Source organism: Monodon monoceros, unplaced genomic scaffold, assembly GCF_005190385.1.
Source record: "Monodon monoceros isolate NGI ecotype Baffin Bay Population unplaced genomic scaffold, NGI_Narwhal_1 Super_Scaffold_13, whole genome shotgun sequence".
In the NCBI taxonomy this organism is placed as follows: domain Eukaryota; kingdom Metazoa; phylum Chordata; class Mammalia; order Artiodactyla; family Monodontidae; genus Monodon; species Monodon monoceros.
In genome coordinates, this window is record NW_021703769.1 from 10,880,557 (window position 1) to 10,895,947 (window position 15,391).

Here is a 15,391-nt window from a genome sequence, read left to right on the forward strand (position 1 = left end):
TTATGACGTAGTCTGATGCTTTACGTGCATTTAATTTCCATCCCCATTTCACAGATGAGCAAACTGACGTTCTGGGCTGTGAGGGAGGTCTTGCAGCTCTGGAGGACGGAAGTTGGTGTCTAAGAGACTGGGTAGACCGAGTTCTTGTGTGGAGGGTCTGGAGACAAAGCCACTTGCAAGACCACTCTTGTTGGCATCATTCAGTTTCACGTGGTTGTAGGACTGAAGTCCCGCTTCCTTACTCGCTGTCAGCCGGGGCCACTTTCAGCTTCTAGAGGCTTCCGATTTCCTGGCCACGTGGTCCCCTCCCATCTTCAAAGCCAGCAATGGAGACTCTCTCACACTGAGTCCCTCTCATGCTTTAAACCTCTTCTGCCTGGAAGAGCCGGTCCTGTTTCAGGGGTCTCCTGAGTAGGTCAGGCCTGGGCAGGATAATCTCCCTTTTGCCATAAAAGGTGACCTACTCACAGGAGTCATATGTCCTGATATTCACGGGTTCCACCCACACTCAAAGGGGAGAGGATTTCATGCAAGGTCAAAGGTCCTGGGGGTCATCGTGATATTCCTTTGGCCACGGAAGATCTTAGGTTCTAATAATAATAATAGTAATGGCCACAGGAACGGTGATACTTCCTTTCACTTGCTCAGAGCATCATGGTTTCCAGACTTACTCTACATCTGTAATCCAGTTGGAGCCCAACAGCGATGCCGTGAGGTATGAGCATTATCCCCGTTTTACCCAGGAGAGAGACAGACGCCTAGTTAGCGTGTCTGGGGCTGGAGCCCAAATCTTCTGACCCCAAGCCAGCTCAGGGCTCTTGGAGCCCACAGCACCCCTGCCTGCCATCAGAACCCTCAGACCTCATTACCGTTCTTGGAAAGGGCGAAGCATCTCCTTCCAGCCAGCCCAGCCCTCGGGGAGTGCTTCCCTGCAAACTCACCACGTTGGGTCATAGAAGCTCCAGCGTTTACAGGAACTGTTGCTGGGCTGGGTGAAGCTCACCTCATTAGGCAGGAAAACGAGTAAAGACTGAGGGGCACAGAATCAAAACAGCATGTGTGCAGGAAGAACCCCATGACCAGGGAGGGCGTCTGGCTGAGGCTGCGGTGCTCTGGCTGAAAGAGAGGGGGCCACGCTGTCCAGAGGGCCACGTGTCAAGCGGTGCTCACCGTTGCTCCTCGTCTCCATGCGCCAGGCACAGGACTCATGTGGGTGCCCTGAGCGGCAGCCCCTGGGTGCCTACATCTGCCAGGCTTCTTGTGGGGTACCCCTCCCCTTAATATTAACCAGAGCCCAAGACCCCAGTGGGAAATCCCTGCCCCCCACACACTATCCCCAAGGATTCTCGAGGGTCTTAACATTTCTAGATAGCTTTGTGCTGATATATGTTAATTTTTAAAAAATATTTCATTCTTCTCCTAAAATGCTGGATGCAATTTTAAAAAGGAAAGAGCCAGCTTTGCAGCTCGAGGAGGATGAGGGACAGTTAACAGTCATCATTGTTAGAAGGCCAATAGGGCTTTACGGGGTAGGTAGAACTATTGTAAACCAAGGAGTTTGGGAGATTGGAATATCTGTTTGTCAGATCTATAGAAAATTGCAGGCCTAAGGTGATTGGATTCACTGGAAAGAATTCAAGGCACAAACTCAAATCTGCATCAGATTACCAAGAGCACAATTCTGTTCACTATTATTTTTAGGAGAACAAAATACGCAAAGCTGTGTTCATTTCCCTCAGAAAGCATTTTCCTGAGCAGTGTTAACAGCTCAAGAATTAAAAGCCACTTCTGTTTTTCCTTTTGACACCATCATTTTGAAGTATCCCTAATCAGAGGTGAGTCTGACCCTCCCAGAGGAAAAGACAGTCCTAGGGAGTTTCACAGGCCTGGGGCAGGCAACAGCCACACTGAGAGTACAGGGGAAAGAGCCTGTTTGGCTGGAAGTAGGTCTGTCAGTCAGTGATGTGGACATGCTTAAGGGACAGAGCCCTATGCTGTGTTCTGATAATGGACCCCTGGATGCAAAGGTGGTTAAAAACCAACCTTCAAGATAAAGACAAGCTGATCCTAAAATACAGTTCATTTGAAGTTTTTGGATGTTATTTTTTAAGATGAAAAAAATGCTTAGGATTATTATAAATCAATATTTATCAAAAAATAAAAGTGTATTTAGAATAGTTTTGTTTACCTGATTAAATATCTGGGTTTTGGTATGTGAAAAAAAAAAAAAAGACAAAAAATCGTCTTTTTCCCTTTTATTCCATGCTGGATGCTGCTCCAATTCTTTCATTTTTCCTAAAGTTTTGCTGACACAAGGCTGCTGGGAGAGCGGCCTTTGGAGAGGTCTGTGGTGAGCCAGTGCAAAAGAATCTGCCTAATTTAAGCTGAGGGGGTCTCCTGGAAGGTCATGGGGAGTGGGGGTCACTGAAAGGATCCAGAAAAACAGGACTGGAAATGGCCTGAACTAGGGGCTCAGGAACCCAAGACGGTCTCATGATAGACACTGCAGTCAGGGACTCACCGAAGCCAGAATGAACGAAATCCAACATGTTCTGTCTCCTGTCCTTCGACTCCAGTTTCCCTTCCCAGGGAGGCTGTGTCTGCTTAGCCTGGCGAGGTTCTTGTCCTCTCCATAGTGAGGGGATGGTGGGGCTCTGGGCCAGTCCCAGCAGACTGAAGGCAGTGGGCTAGAAAAAGGCAAACAGGGAGCTCTTGGGAAGAAAGTCCATAGAATTTGGGGTAATGGGAAACCAGGGGTAGCACACTTGGAAGTAAAGTCTGGAATCACCATCCTAAAATCCCATTGCCTGGAAAATGTCCTATGTTCTGTTCTCCCCTCCCCTCCCCCATAGCCTTCCCTGTCTCCAGCTGTCAATCATCAACACACACATGTCAGTGCCTTCTTACAGGTAACAGTCCAGCATCTCTTCCCCCACCCCACCAATGCCTGGACCCCACCTTAGCACATCCCAAAGCTCATTAAGCTGCCGGGCTAAACAAAGTGTTTTCGACCTGCTATGGGTTGGATTGTGTCCCCCTGCAAAAGATATGCTGAATTCCTACCCCCTTGTACCTGCGAAGGTGATCTTGTTTGGAAATAGGGTCTTTGCAGATGTAATCAAGTTTAGAGGAGGTCTTCTGGGTGGGCCTTTATCCAATGATGGTGTCTTTATAACTAGAGAGAAATGCCTGGTGAAGACAGAATGCTCAGAAGGCCATGTGGCCCTTGAGGCAGAGATTGGAGCAATGCAGCCGAAAGCCAAGGAAGGCCAGGGATTAAGGGCCACCACCAGAAGCTGGAAGAGGCAAGGAAGGACTCTTATTTTTAATATATTTATTTATTTAATTTATTTATTTTTGGCTGTGTTGGGTCCTCGTTACTGCACGCGGGCTTCCTCTAGGTGCGGTGCACGGGCTTCTCATTGCGGTGGCTTCTCTTTGTTGGGGAGCACAGACTCTAGGCTCGCGGGCTTCAGTAGTTGTGGCCCACGGGCTCAGTAGTTGTGGCTCTCGGGCTCTAGAGCGCAGGCTCAGTAGTTGTGGTGGACAGGCTTACTTGCTCCGCGGCATGTGGGATCTTCCCGGACCGCGGCTCGAACCCGTGTCCCCTGCATTGGCAGGCGGATTCTTGACCACTGTGCCACCAGGGAAGGATAGGGAAGGACTCTTTCCTAGAGGCTTTAGAGGGAACATGGTCCTGCCGACACCTTGACTTTGGACTTCTAACCTCCAGAACTGTGAGACGATACATTTCTGTTGTTTAAATGGTACTTTATTATGGCAGCCACAGAAAACTAAGATACTACCTCAGGTCTCTAACCTTAGCAGCACAAAGCTGTAGGAAAGGCCATAAATTACGGTTTGGTTTTTCCTCTTAACAAGGAGAAGAAAACCCCACATCCTGGAAACTGTAAAGTAAGGTAACTAATTGCAATGGTTTCTATTTTGTAGATGAGAAAACTGAGGCTCAGAGTTTGTGACTTATCCAAGTCACATAGTTAGAAGGAGGCAAAGGCTGGACTTGAACAAGATTTTTGACACCAAGACTTGTACTCATCCTCCTCCATGTGAATGTGTGGCTCTGTATCTCACAGGTTAGTGCAGAGACCCCAAATCCTAGTCCCCAGATGTCACTTTTCTTTATTACATGAGCTCAAAAGTTAGTACTAGCTATGTTCTTATGGGAACTACCTGTTACAGCCACATTTTCTGTAACATGAGCCTCTGTAAAGCAAGCCTTTTTCCCTGGTGATTTTCATTACAAAATCAGAGATTCACTCCCACCAAAATCATCTCCCCGTAGACCCAAGTAAGAATGTTTGGCAAAGAAGGAATTAATTGATAAACAGCTTGTAGTATACTAACTCCAGTGTCTGCCTGGAATGTTTTGCAACACTTTTGGAAACTCCAGGATTATAATTTCAGCACAATCTGTTTATTTCAGGCTATTAAGCCACATGTGTATTCCGCATGCTTGGGAATCCACTGGCTTCACTCTGAATGGCAAGAACGGAGACCCTCTCTCACTTTCGGGTGGGCATTTGTAGCGGTTGGTAGAGCAGGGCTGCAATCCCTGGGGAGACCAGTAGGGGTCTTCTTCCAACAGGAAATAAATTTCAGGCTGAAGATTCTCTAAGTTCAAGGCTTTGGGTGCTTGAAAATAAGTCTGTTTCTTTGGGATGAAACCTACCTTCCTTACAATGTGGATTAACCAGTTGGTGTGAAATCACTCAGTCCTGAGAATGGGGCAAGAAAAGGTGTGGAAAAAAAATCCGACTTTTCCTGCCTTTTTGCCCCTCCTGGGAGGCACTGGAGCTGAGGCCAGGGTGCCTGGGACAGCCTCTGTCTTTCCCGTCGGCACCAAGGGGAAAAGGACACTGCACATCCGCACTGTCAAAAGAAAAAGCAGAACGGCAAGCTGGCCTGACTTTTCTCTTGTAAATTGTTTACCTTGGGACAACCAGATGGCTCATCTCTTGTTGACCCCTTGACCATTTCTCGTGCTGTTAACAGCCTCTATTAGCAAACAGTCCCACTCCACTGGCCCACATGCCTGTGCAGGAGTCCCAGGGCCTGCTGGCTGGGGAGCCTCGGGCATTCCAGGAGGTTGACTCAGCACTGCTGGGCTACGGATCTTCATCAGGGTTCAGGGTCTGGGTACTTCAGCTGTAAATGGGGTGAGAGTGGAAATAGGATGGATTATGTAAAGGCTTTGCAATCCCTCCCACCTTCCAGCCCCTGGTCCCCCAAGCCCCTGGCCCTGCCTTTACCATGACAAGACCTGGTTGTGATTAATGTTTGAGGGGTGAGAAGGGGGCTCTTGCCTTCCTGGGCAGTGGGCAGGGAGCGCTCCGTTGTCCCTGTCTGGGTTCCATCCTTAGGCACCACCTCCTTCTGGACCTTGTGGGTGTGGTGCGGGGGTGAGATTTTAATACTAAGAGTTCCCAGAAGCCCCGAATCTGGGGTGGGGTATAAGAAACAGATGGACATTTTTAAAAGCTCACTCCAGTTTTCAGGGCAAGTGGAGGCGGGGAGACCAGTGGAGACCCGAGAGGTGATGGGGCTTGGTCCTGGGGTAGGGGTGGAAAAAGGGGACAGATTCCGGGTGTTTCTGAGAAGCACGGTGCAGAGTGAAGTCTCTTGACCAAGGAGGGGGAGAGCGATGCCCTTGAGGGTCTTACAGCCCGGCTGCCAGCAAGACAAAATTCTCACCCAGGGAACTACACTTCAGTGGTCCACAGATCTGAAACAATTTTCGAGGTGGAAAAAGCAGGTTCTAAACTCTAAAGCATAGAAGGAATGTTCACAGATCCAGACACGTAAATATTTGGAGCTTCTGTTACACACACTCACACGCACGCACGCACACCTCATTAAGAGCAAGGTAAAAGGTAAGTGAAGGGCTGGGAGAAAATTAAGAAAAGATCACCAATCCAGGATTTATAAATAGCCCCTATAAATCAATGAGATCAAGGTGGATAACTGGGGACTTCCCTGGTGGTCCAGTGGTTAAAAACAGACTCTGCACTCCCAATGCAGGGGGCCCGGGTTTAATCTCTGGACTGAGATCCCACATACCACGCAATGCAGACTACAGAAAAAAAAACCCAAAAACTAGGTAACTGTACAAAGGAATATGAATTTGTAAGTTCCAGAAAAGAAGGCTCTAAGGATAATGTACATATGGAAGCATGCATGAGCTCACTAGGAATCATGTCCAAGCATAACTTCTACCTAGGAACCACTGAGTCCATTTTAGAGAACTGGAAGTTGAGATCTGCGGTTGATAGCACAGGCCAGAAGCCAAAACTCAAATTCATTAGACCCCAAAACCAGAATGGGATGGAGTGAAACCTGCAGCACTACATTTCACTGAGGGTCAAATGAGCTGATTTGGGTCAAGTGCAAGGTCCGGCCTGGCTCTCTTAGCTCTTCCATCTTGGGGAGTCAGGCCCAGTGGACTTGGGAGTAGGGAAGGGGGAGATAAAACTGAGAAAGGGGGAGACAGGAAGGAAGGGTGAATCTGATTTGCATAATAAAGACTTGTGTGGGAGGGAGCTGGATAGAGAGCCCGAGGGCAGGGCAGGAGGTGGAAGGATTGATCTAGAGGCAGACATATTGGAGGCGGGGCTAGGAGAGGGCCAAGGGCAGGGCCACGTGATGACTTTCGTGCCATCCCCACCCCACCCCCAGCACCTTGGCCATCCGGGGACAATTCCTGCATAAAAAATATTAAATAGTATAGGATATTGTGACTGGTATAAAGATGGATGTATTATAAAATAAAATACATTCTATTAGTATATATAAATAATATAATTTTACATTATATAATAAAACATTCTCTTTGACCTAAAATTTCATTTTGTAGTCTTCTGATTTTAAAAGTAATCCTCATGTTTTCATGGGGCCTGTGCACTGTGCCCCCATCCCTAGTGGAGAAGTTGGCCCTAACTTGTTCCACAGACAGCAGTCAGGAACAGAATTCTTTCCCAGTCCTTTTGGCTGGTTTGGAGAGAGACTCCTGGGCTCTGATGTCCAGCTGTGTGGCAGGGGGAAGGTCTGTGTCCCCAGGATTACCGAGAATTCCAGGCGGTTCATCCAGGGTGGACTGGTTGGCCCGCGTGGCCAGCAGAGTTCTGCCTGCCTGGGTTTGAATCCAAACCCTGCCTGTGTTGAGCTGCCCCAAACCCGCGTGTGCGTTCATCGGCAGTCAGGGTCTTTGGGATTAAAAAGGTAGGTAGCCTTTGGGTCTCTTCTGGCCTCCAGGTAGGGGGTTACGATCAAGGCAGGTCTCACGCAGAACTCTGACGTTACAGCAAACACCCCCCAAGGAGGAGGTCAACCTCTACTCCAAGCTCAAGGCCTCACGCTCAGGCCTCCAGGCTTTCATCCATACCCTGGCGTGTGTGCGTGTGTGCACACGTGCGTGTGAAGGATGGGGGTGGCAGAGGCCCAGTGGGAGCTGTAGGCCCAGGGCCCCTTCTGAATATGTTGGGCTGCCGGGGCCCCCAGGTTCCCACACCCTATTCATGTCAGGAGACGGAGCCCGAACAACATTCGTAGCCAACGGAATAGAGTATCTACAACACTACTCCTTTCACCTGTGAGAAATCGTTCCTGACACCCAGCACGTTAATTCACCAGCCCTCTCGTGCAGATCTGACAAGCTGCCTTTAACCTTTAACCCGGTCCTTCCCATCGGCCACCATTCTGCACCCAGCCCCCGCCCCTGGGGGACAGTACCGTGTCTGCAGACAGTCTTGGTTGTCACAACTGGAGGGTGGAGAGCTCCTGGCATCAAGGGGTGGGAGGGTAGCTGCTAAATACGCAGGACAACCTCCACAGTGAAGAATGACCCCAAATGTCAGCAGTGCTGAGGTATAGACCCTCCCATAGCTGCTTCTGGAGTGGGGACCCACGTTAGTGCCCTCCACGCAACACCTACTCACCCCTAGGATGTGGGCTAGGTCTACGCACACTTGGGCCACGCTGCCCGCACATAAGCATTTTAAGGCGAGTTATTGAAGACCTAGTGCTGCCACGTGTTACTTCAGGCCATTTCAGTTCTACCAGCCTCAGTTTCCCGGTCCGTAAAATGGGGGTGGTAACAGTGCCCACCTCAGAGGGGTGCTGTGGGGAGATGCCCGATCCCTCCTGCCTGACCCCATTTTTATTGCTGGTCCTAAGCAGACCAGAGTGAGAGTGGTGCTTCCAGAGGCTCAGCTTCATCACCTCCCCCCATCTCTGGGCAGCTCCAGCTTCCTGTCTCCCCTCCCCACACCCACACCCACTCCTTGGCCCGTGGCGGCCTCAGGAGGCTCCTTCCCCCAAGAGTTGCTGTCTCTTCCAGGTGACCCCTGGTCGACCCGCCAATGGGAGTGTGTCGGTGGTGGTCAGGGGCCATTTAAATTAGAACACTCTCTGGATATTTCACAGAAATTCATGAGTCATTTTTGCCTCATAAAACCCAGTGGAGTTAGCTGGGAGTACAGATGATATCTGTGGACCTTTAAAAATTTTTTTTTTCTTTTTTTTAAAGAGGCAAGTTTGTCCTTTGATCCCAGGTTCATCCTGAGAAGCAACGTTCTCTAGGTTGGAGGAGACACGGTCAGCTTGGCAGCTTGATTACTGTGCGACTGACGACAGCTTAGTCAATCTCTCGATTTTCTTCAAATTAACGTTTTTTTCTTAATTTGAGGGAATACATGTCCATTGTAGCACATTCGTAAGGTACTGTTTCAAAAATAAAACATGCTGTATACAGTTTACATCTTGCTCTGGTTTACTCACATCTTACCTCAAACATTTTCCCGTCACTATTCCTCAAAATCATATTCCTAACGGCCGCACAAATTTCTTTTGTATGGGTTATCTAACCTGTCCCTTGCACTTGGCCATTTGTGGCTGCACCCTCAGTGTTCCCATCTGTGAAATGGGCACAGGTGTGCTGTGAAGTCCAATGAGAGGGCCTGCCCATCCTCTCCTGTGACTGGTCCTTGACGAGCCTACAGGCCAGAGTTGGTGCAGGACAGGAACTCCTCCCAGGCCTGCCCTGGGCAGGAAGAACACAGCGGGCTGTGTACTGCATGATACACTGAGGCAAGGGCCCTCTTGGATCCCGGATTCTGACTCCGTGCCTGGTCTTGAATCTGGCCATCAGGAAGTTTCCATTTGCCCTGCAGCTGCGGGACAGTGGACTCTGGGGGCACAGTTGGGGCTCCCCAAGGAGCTGCTTGCTCTTCTCTTATACCAGAAGCCGGAGCCATCAGCCCATCTGTCTCTTTGAGGCCAGCTGGCCACCTGCGGAGACACCCCTGGGGTCTCCAGGTGCCACTGGCTCCAGCTGCCACTTCCACGGTGGCCCCTGAGAGCTGGTGGCAGGACCCAGGAATGTGGGCTGCCAGGCAGGTGGGTGCCTACTTGCTCTATTTAAACCAAGTGTTCTTCAAATCCGTACTGTCTTCATTTAAACATGCTATTTAAAAAAACACTTTAAGTCATACAGAAGAGAGCTTGCTCTAAATGGAAGGTTACCTTAAATGAAATTCAACAAAACAAAACAACCTGACTGCATTCAAGCTCCTCCTCTGCCCACCCCTGGCTCTGTGCCCGGGCCAGCTCTGTGCTCTGTTGAACAGGAAGGGTGGCAAGTGACAGAGAGTCGCGGAGCCAGGATGAAAAGACGACTAAAGACTAAAAGACTAAAGACTAAGAGAACCCTCCCACCGAGTGACGCCTGGAGGCCACTGGGCATCCCTCACTTGGCCCAGCGTGTGCTGTGCTTGAGGGAAGCCTGAGTTCTAGCCCAATCCTCCCATTTTACAGACTGGGAGACAGAGGTTCAGAGGGGAGGGAACTTGTTCTAGATCACATGCGGCTGGAACCGTATTCTCCTGTTTCCCCGGGCACGTCTTCCCGGCCCCATACAACCTGGCTTAGGAGGCGCCCAGCAGGGAGAGGGGACCCCAAGCCGGCAGGCGTGGAAGCTGATGGAAGGCGTCCGTCCTGCGTGGGTCAGCTACGGGATTTTAAGTGGGCTCCAGCGGAGGAGCAGGGGACTGCGTTTTGGCAGGCACAGGGAGTTTGGATTCTTCTGACTCCATTCACCTCTGGGTGAGCTGGGCAGGTCGTCTGGCCCCTCTGGACTGGGTCTGGCCATCAGTAAGATGAGGGAGTTGGACTCCATCTGGTGCAGACAGTCTGGTTCCCAGAGAAGCCTTCTCAGGACGCCCTTCCCTCTTATGTATAAACTCACATTCCTCATCCTGGGCTGTTCTGCCATTTCCTTTCGTGCTAAACCAAAGGGCTATTTTGGAAACTCCTATAAGGAAACTAATCCCTGGCTGGCATTTGAACGGATATAAAACAGCCCTAAGTGAGGGACTCAGGCATAAACGCTGCCCAGCCCTGAGAGCCCACGCCGTTAAATTTAGAAGCATCACTTCCAAATGAGGTGAAATTGCAGGTTCCCTGTGGCCGGTGGGCAGCTTTGGGCAGCACCGAGCAGGACAGATTTAGCAGAACAGGCTCCGGCTCCCTCTGGCTGCACCTTGGGGGAAGAGGCCCAGGACGGCCCCTTCAGTGTCTGGGGAGCAGCTGCTGGGTAAGGAGCCCCTTCAGCTGGCCCGCCTGCCCTGAGCTCCCCAGCTGGATCCAAGCATCAGGTACTGTCCGGGTGCCACAGAGAGGCAGCGAGGGACACGCGGGGAAGAGGCAGTCCTGCCTGCCACCGAAGGTTTGGGACCCGCATGATTTCTGTGATTCTCTCCTCTGCCCAGGGGCCCAGTGAGGTCCCTGGCCTGCCTCTCATGCCCTGCAGAGTGTCGGCTGCCCAGGGCTGCCCGACCTGCCTACAGTCCAGCCGCTAAAGGGTAATGCCGGCAGGGGGAGGGGGAGGGGGGATGGTCTTGGGGGAGGAGTGGGGTCTCCAAGGTGCCCAGCCTCTGTTCGGAGTGGTCAGTGCCGCTGTTGTGTCAACAACTAAACATTAAGAGTATGACCCTTGGTTAAAGGTGACAAACATCCGTTGAGACTTGTCAGGAGCCCACTGAAGGCTCCTGGGATTCCAGGGGTCTCAGCCCGGCCATCTCATGCCCAGTCCACCAGAGAGGGGATCGTTTTGCAGCCCGCTGGGTGAGATCACAAGGGTCAACTTCAAAGGATCAGCCCCACCAGGGATCGGCCCGGAGAGGCGCTGCTGGGATCTGACGCTGGTCCAAAGGGACCTGGGCTCCCACACCCTGAAGCCTGCAGGGGATGGGGCTTGATGTTTCTCAGCCATCCCCAGTGCTACATTTCTAGCTTGGCAGGTCTGGGTCATGAACCTGCTTCCATTCTGGGGCCCCCTCCCTCCTGCTCAGGCTCATGGCAGCGGAGGGGGCGTAGTGTCCTCAGCACAGCCCCTGCGGAAGCAGGTGCATCCTAGCATGAAGTAGCTGGGCTTTGGAGCCCATCGTGCCCAGGTTCAAATCCCAGCTCTGGCAGTTCCGACCTGTGTGACCTTGGTTGAGTCATTTCCCCTCCTCTCTGAGTCTCAGTTTCTTTATCTGCAAAATGGGAAGCATAATAATAATATTTGCCTCATGTAGTGTTGGGAGTATTAGATGAGATTTTAAGCCTTTAGAGCAGGTAGCAGAAGGAGTGCTGGCCACCCAGGGGTCATCCATCAGTACCTGCTGCTCTTGTAAGTAACGTTTTAGTGGAACAAACCCAGGCTCATTCATTTGCACATTATCTGTGGCTGCTTTTGCTCTAAAACGGTAGAGTTGAGTAGCTGCGACAAAGACCATAAGGCCTGCAAAGCCAAAAAAATTCACTCTCTGGCCCTTTACCGAAGTCATTTGTCCACCCCTGCCTTGGAGTCCAGCACATAGTGGGAGTTCTTATCTTTATCCTGTTCTTCCACTGACTGCGCCTTGGGCTGCACCGCCTGCTGAAGTGGGGGAAGCAGCCCCAGCCCTTCAATTCTTGTCCTCTGGTCCCATAAAGATGTGCTGTGACTCTTTCAGGCCCTGGAGAACGCCCCCAGCCCCACCTGCAGGGAACTCTCTGTCTAGTCGGGGAGGCAGACAAGTCACCATTCACCATCCACTGTAAGTAAAGTGAGGCAGGGATTGGGGGGAGGTCCAGGAAGGCTTCCTGGGGGAGGTGACATCTGGGCTGGAAGAGGAGCTGGGAGGTTCTAGCCAGGAGGCCAATCCCCACGTGACAGCCAGACCTCACACTGGAAAACGTGGCTCCCTGAGCCAGCCTCTTCACCTCTTAGAGGCTCTTTCCTCATATGAAAAGTGGGGTCATTGAACTTCATGGCCCTGTTGTGAGTAATCAACCTACAGCCAGGTGCTGGCACATTGCATGGGTCTGCACTGAACCTTAGTTCTCCTCCTCGATCCTCCTTTCCTAACGCTGGGCAGGCAGATGGTTGGGTTTGTTCTAGCAAACTGCATGCAGAGGAACTGTTTAGCGATCGTCTTTCTCCCTTATCTTGAAGTGGAGGACCTGGGGGAGGCTGGAAGAACGACCCAGAAGGCCTGGGAGGGAGGGTGGTGGGGATGTGGAGAGAGAAGGTGGAGGGAGGGCGTTCCGGTCCCCAGCCCCCCGGGGCTGCCTCCAGAGTCCACGTCCCACCCGCTGACCTTGGGGATCTCCCTGCCTGCTCCCTCCTGTGCCCTTGCTCATCCTGGCTAGGATGGAGGGAGGGCATGTTTAGCAGTTTGAGAACCTTCCAGTGCCACCCAGAGCCTGTGCTGATAGGGGTGGGGGCAGTGGTATGCTGATAAAAGTTTAACAACAGGCAGAAAAACAAACAAACAAAAACACCTCAAAACCTAATTTGTAGCACTTGCCCATTTCCACGCTGTACTTAATTCTGTCATGGCTGATTTCAAGCTACCAACATTTCTGAAAATTTAACCGTCGACTCTTGTGAGCTGCTCCAAGCTGGCAGCAGCACAGCCCAGGTAGGGACTGTGGGGGCGTGAGGGTCCTCCCGTGGGGCTGGGGCGAACCCCCAGAGCGCGGGATGCCTGCCCACGTACCTGAGAAGCGCTGGCTCGGCATCAGTCACACTTGGGTTCTCAGCCTGGCTCTGCCGCTTCCTAGCTGGGTCCCTGAGCTCGTCTTGTTACCTCTCTGAGCCTCAGTTTCCTCATCTATTGAATTAGGTTCGCAACAGCTCCTACACCTCAGGGGGTTGTGTGGCTCTACTAAGATAATTTACATAAGGCACGTAGTGGACAGCTGGCCTAATTATGAGCACTCAGTAAGTGATGTCTCCACTGCCAGACTGCGTCAATTTCCCCATCCGTACACCAGGCTGCTGTTCACGGACCTATTGCACGGGACAGTCCTTGGCACTGGGGCTCCACTCAGTGGGTGCTCCGCAGACGCTCGCCACTTCCTCCGTCGGGGCCAGAGGTCGCTCCTCGGCTCATCTGCCCCAGCAGCTGGGGTCTCCAGGCTGGGGTCTTGGTCAGCCGATGGCACACAGACAACCAGCTCTTTCTGGTGTCTATTTCACATCATGTGTTGTCAGCACATTGTGTCCTTGGTCCTTTTCTGAATCTCCATTTTACAGATGTGATCACCGAGGCCCAGAGCCGGTGAGCAGCACAGCTGCAGCTGGGGTTTGAGCCCAGGTCTGGCTTTGTTGCTTCCAGAGCTCACCTATGCACAGCACGTGTGGGACTCTGGGCTGCGGGAGGTATCGGAGGAGGAGGAAGCTTGTGGGGGTCACGCAGATCTGCCAGGGGGTTCAGAGTGAGGGCTCTGGAGCTTGTGGTGGGAGCTGACTACAAACAAAATGCAGGACTAGACACTGGATAGACGTGGCTGCAAAGGGAACGTTATTCCAGGCAGAGGCCCCAGGGTGGGCAAAGGTGTGGAGTCTGGGCTCAGCCACTGGGTGGAGGGGATGTGGGAAGCAGGGGCCCTACCGAGCGGGAATAGGAGGGAGTTGGCGGAGTGGAGCTTTCTCAGGGCAGTGGGGTCCCCGGAATCCTTGCACTGACGCCACCCTGGCTGAGGGCTGAGGTATAAAACTGTAGCAGCAGAGATTTAGGTTAGATATGGGGGAGAACTTTCCTGTTGTGTTGGAAGACACTGGACGATATTCCCAAAGGATGTGGTGGCATTTTTCCAATCTCGAGATGGTTTGGAAAAACGTAAAGACAGCCAGGGTTCTAGGCTGGCCTCCCTGCAACCTGGGTCAGAGATGGGGTAATGGATCTGTGGCTTCTGGAAGCCTTTGATGCCAGCAGCCTGGCCTCATGTGAACTGGGCTGACTCACCCCCTGCTCAAAACCTCCCATGGCTCCCAGTTACCCTTAGCCAATTGCAAGGCCAAAGTCCCTCCTGGGGCCACCGAGGCCGCCCTGACGTGTGCTCTGCTGGCCTCTCCAACCTCACCTGGAGCCACACCCCACCCCCCTGGACTTCTTTCCATTTCTGGATTACACCTTGTCCTCTGCGCCTCCAGACCTTTGCTCATGCCGTTCCCTCTGCTTCAGATACCTTTCCCTCCCCTCCCCTTCCCCTTCTTCCCTCCTCGCCTTTCCTTCTCAGCTCTTGGTCGCCTCCTCCATGGGTGGGTCTGGTACCCCCATCATTTCGCTATGGACTCCCTACCGTAATGGTGGCCCATCAGCCCCCTGCTGGACTTGGAGCCCTGGAGGGCAAGGGCTTGGCCTGCCTTACTCAGCATCTGGCTCACAGGAGGTGCTCAGTGGGGGTTTGTGGAGGGGGGTCAGGGTTACTGGCAGAGAGGAGTAGCTGAGGGGAGGTGAGAGGAGCTGGTTTACGAGTTGCTGGGTGCCCCCTGCATTGCACAGGCATCAAGGACCCAAGCACAGGGTGCAGAGACCTGGGTTCGAATCTTGCTCCTGCCCCCCGCCCCAAGCTCCCTGACCTCACTGAGCCTCAGTTTTCTCATCTGTGAGCTGGGGGCAGCACCAGCCGCCCCCTCTCTGGGGCTGCTGTAGGACCCTTGGGGGCCACGGTGGAGGGTAGCCAGCCTGCGGTCAGCACTCACCGGGTGCCAGTTCGAGGCTGACTGTCCTGCCCTCTCCCTGCAGGTGACAGCCATGTCGGTGAGGGTGCGGTTCCTGTCCTCTGGGGACACAAGGGCTGTGGGGGTCATGGGCCGGAGCGCCTCCTTTGCCGGCTTCAGCAGTGCCCAGAGCCGGAGGATCGCGTAAGTTCTGCCCGGGCTGTGTGTGGGAGGCTTGTTTGAGGGCCAGGGATCGGGGGGCCGGCGGGGGCATCCTCCTCCCACGCCAGTGACCCGGAGGCTCACTCTCATGCCAGGCCTGCGGTGCAGGGTAGTGTGTGTTTGTGTCTGTCTGTGTGTCTGTGTATGTCTGTGTCTGTGTGTCTGTGAGTGAGACGCTTG

General features: G+C 52.5%; 1 protein-coding gene across 4 annotated transcripts in view; it reads left to right on the forward strand.

Annotated features, from left to right (window-relative positions):
* RIPOR3 (RIPOR family member 3) overlaps window positions 1–15,391 on the forward strand; it is a 73,687-nt gene that overhangs the window by 27,536 nt on the left and 30,760 nt on the right. For 2 of the 4 annotated variants that reach the window (XM_029219411.1, XM_029219413.1), the window contains exon 2: window positions 15,075–15,193. The exons of 1 other annotated variant lie outside the window; for it this stretch is intronic. In XM_029219411.1, the coding sequence (XP_029075244.1) occupies window positions 15,075–15,193 (119 nt within the window). Of the gene's footprint in view, window positions 1–12,011; window positions 12,096–15,074; window positions 15,194–15,391 lie in introns of all 4 variants that reach the window. One more of the 4 variants, XM_029219412.1, reaches the window with a different exon arrangement.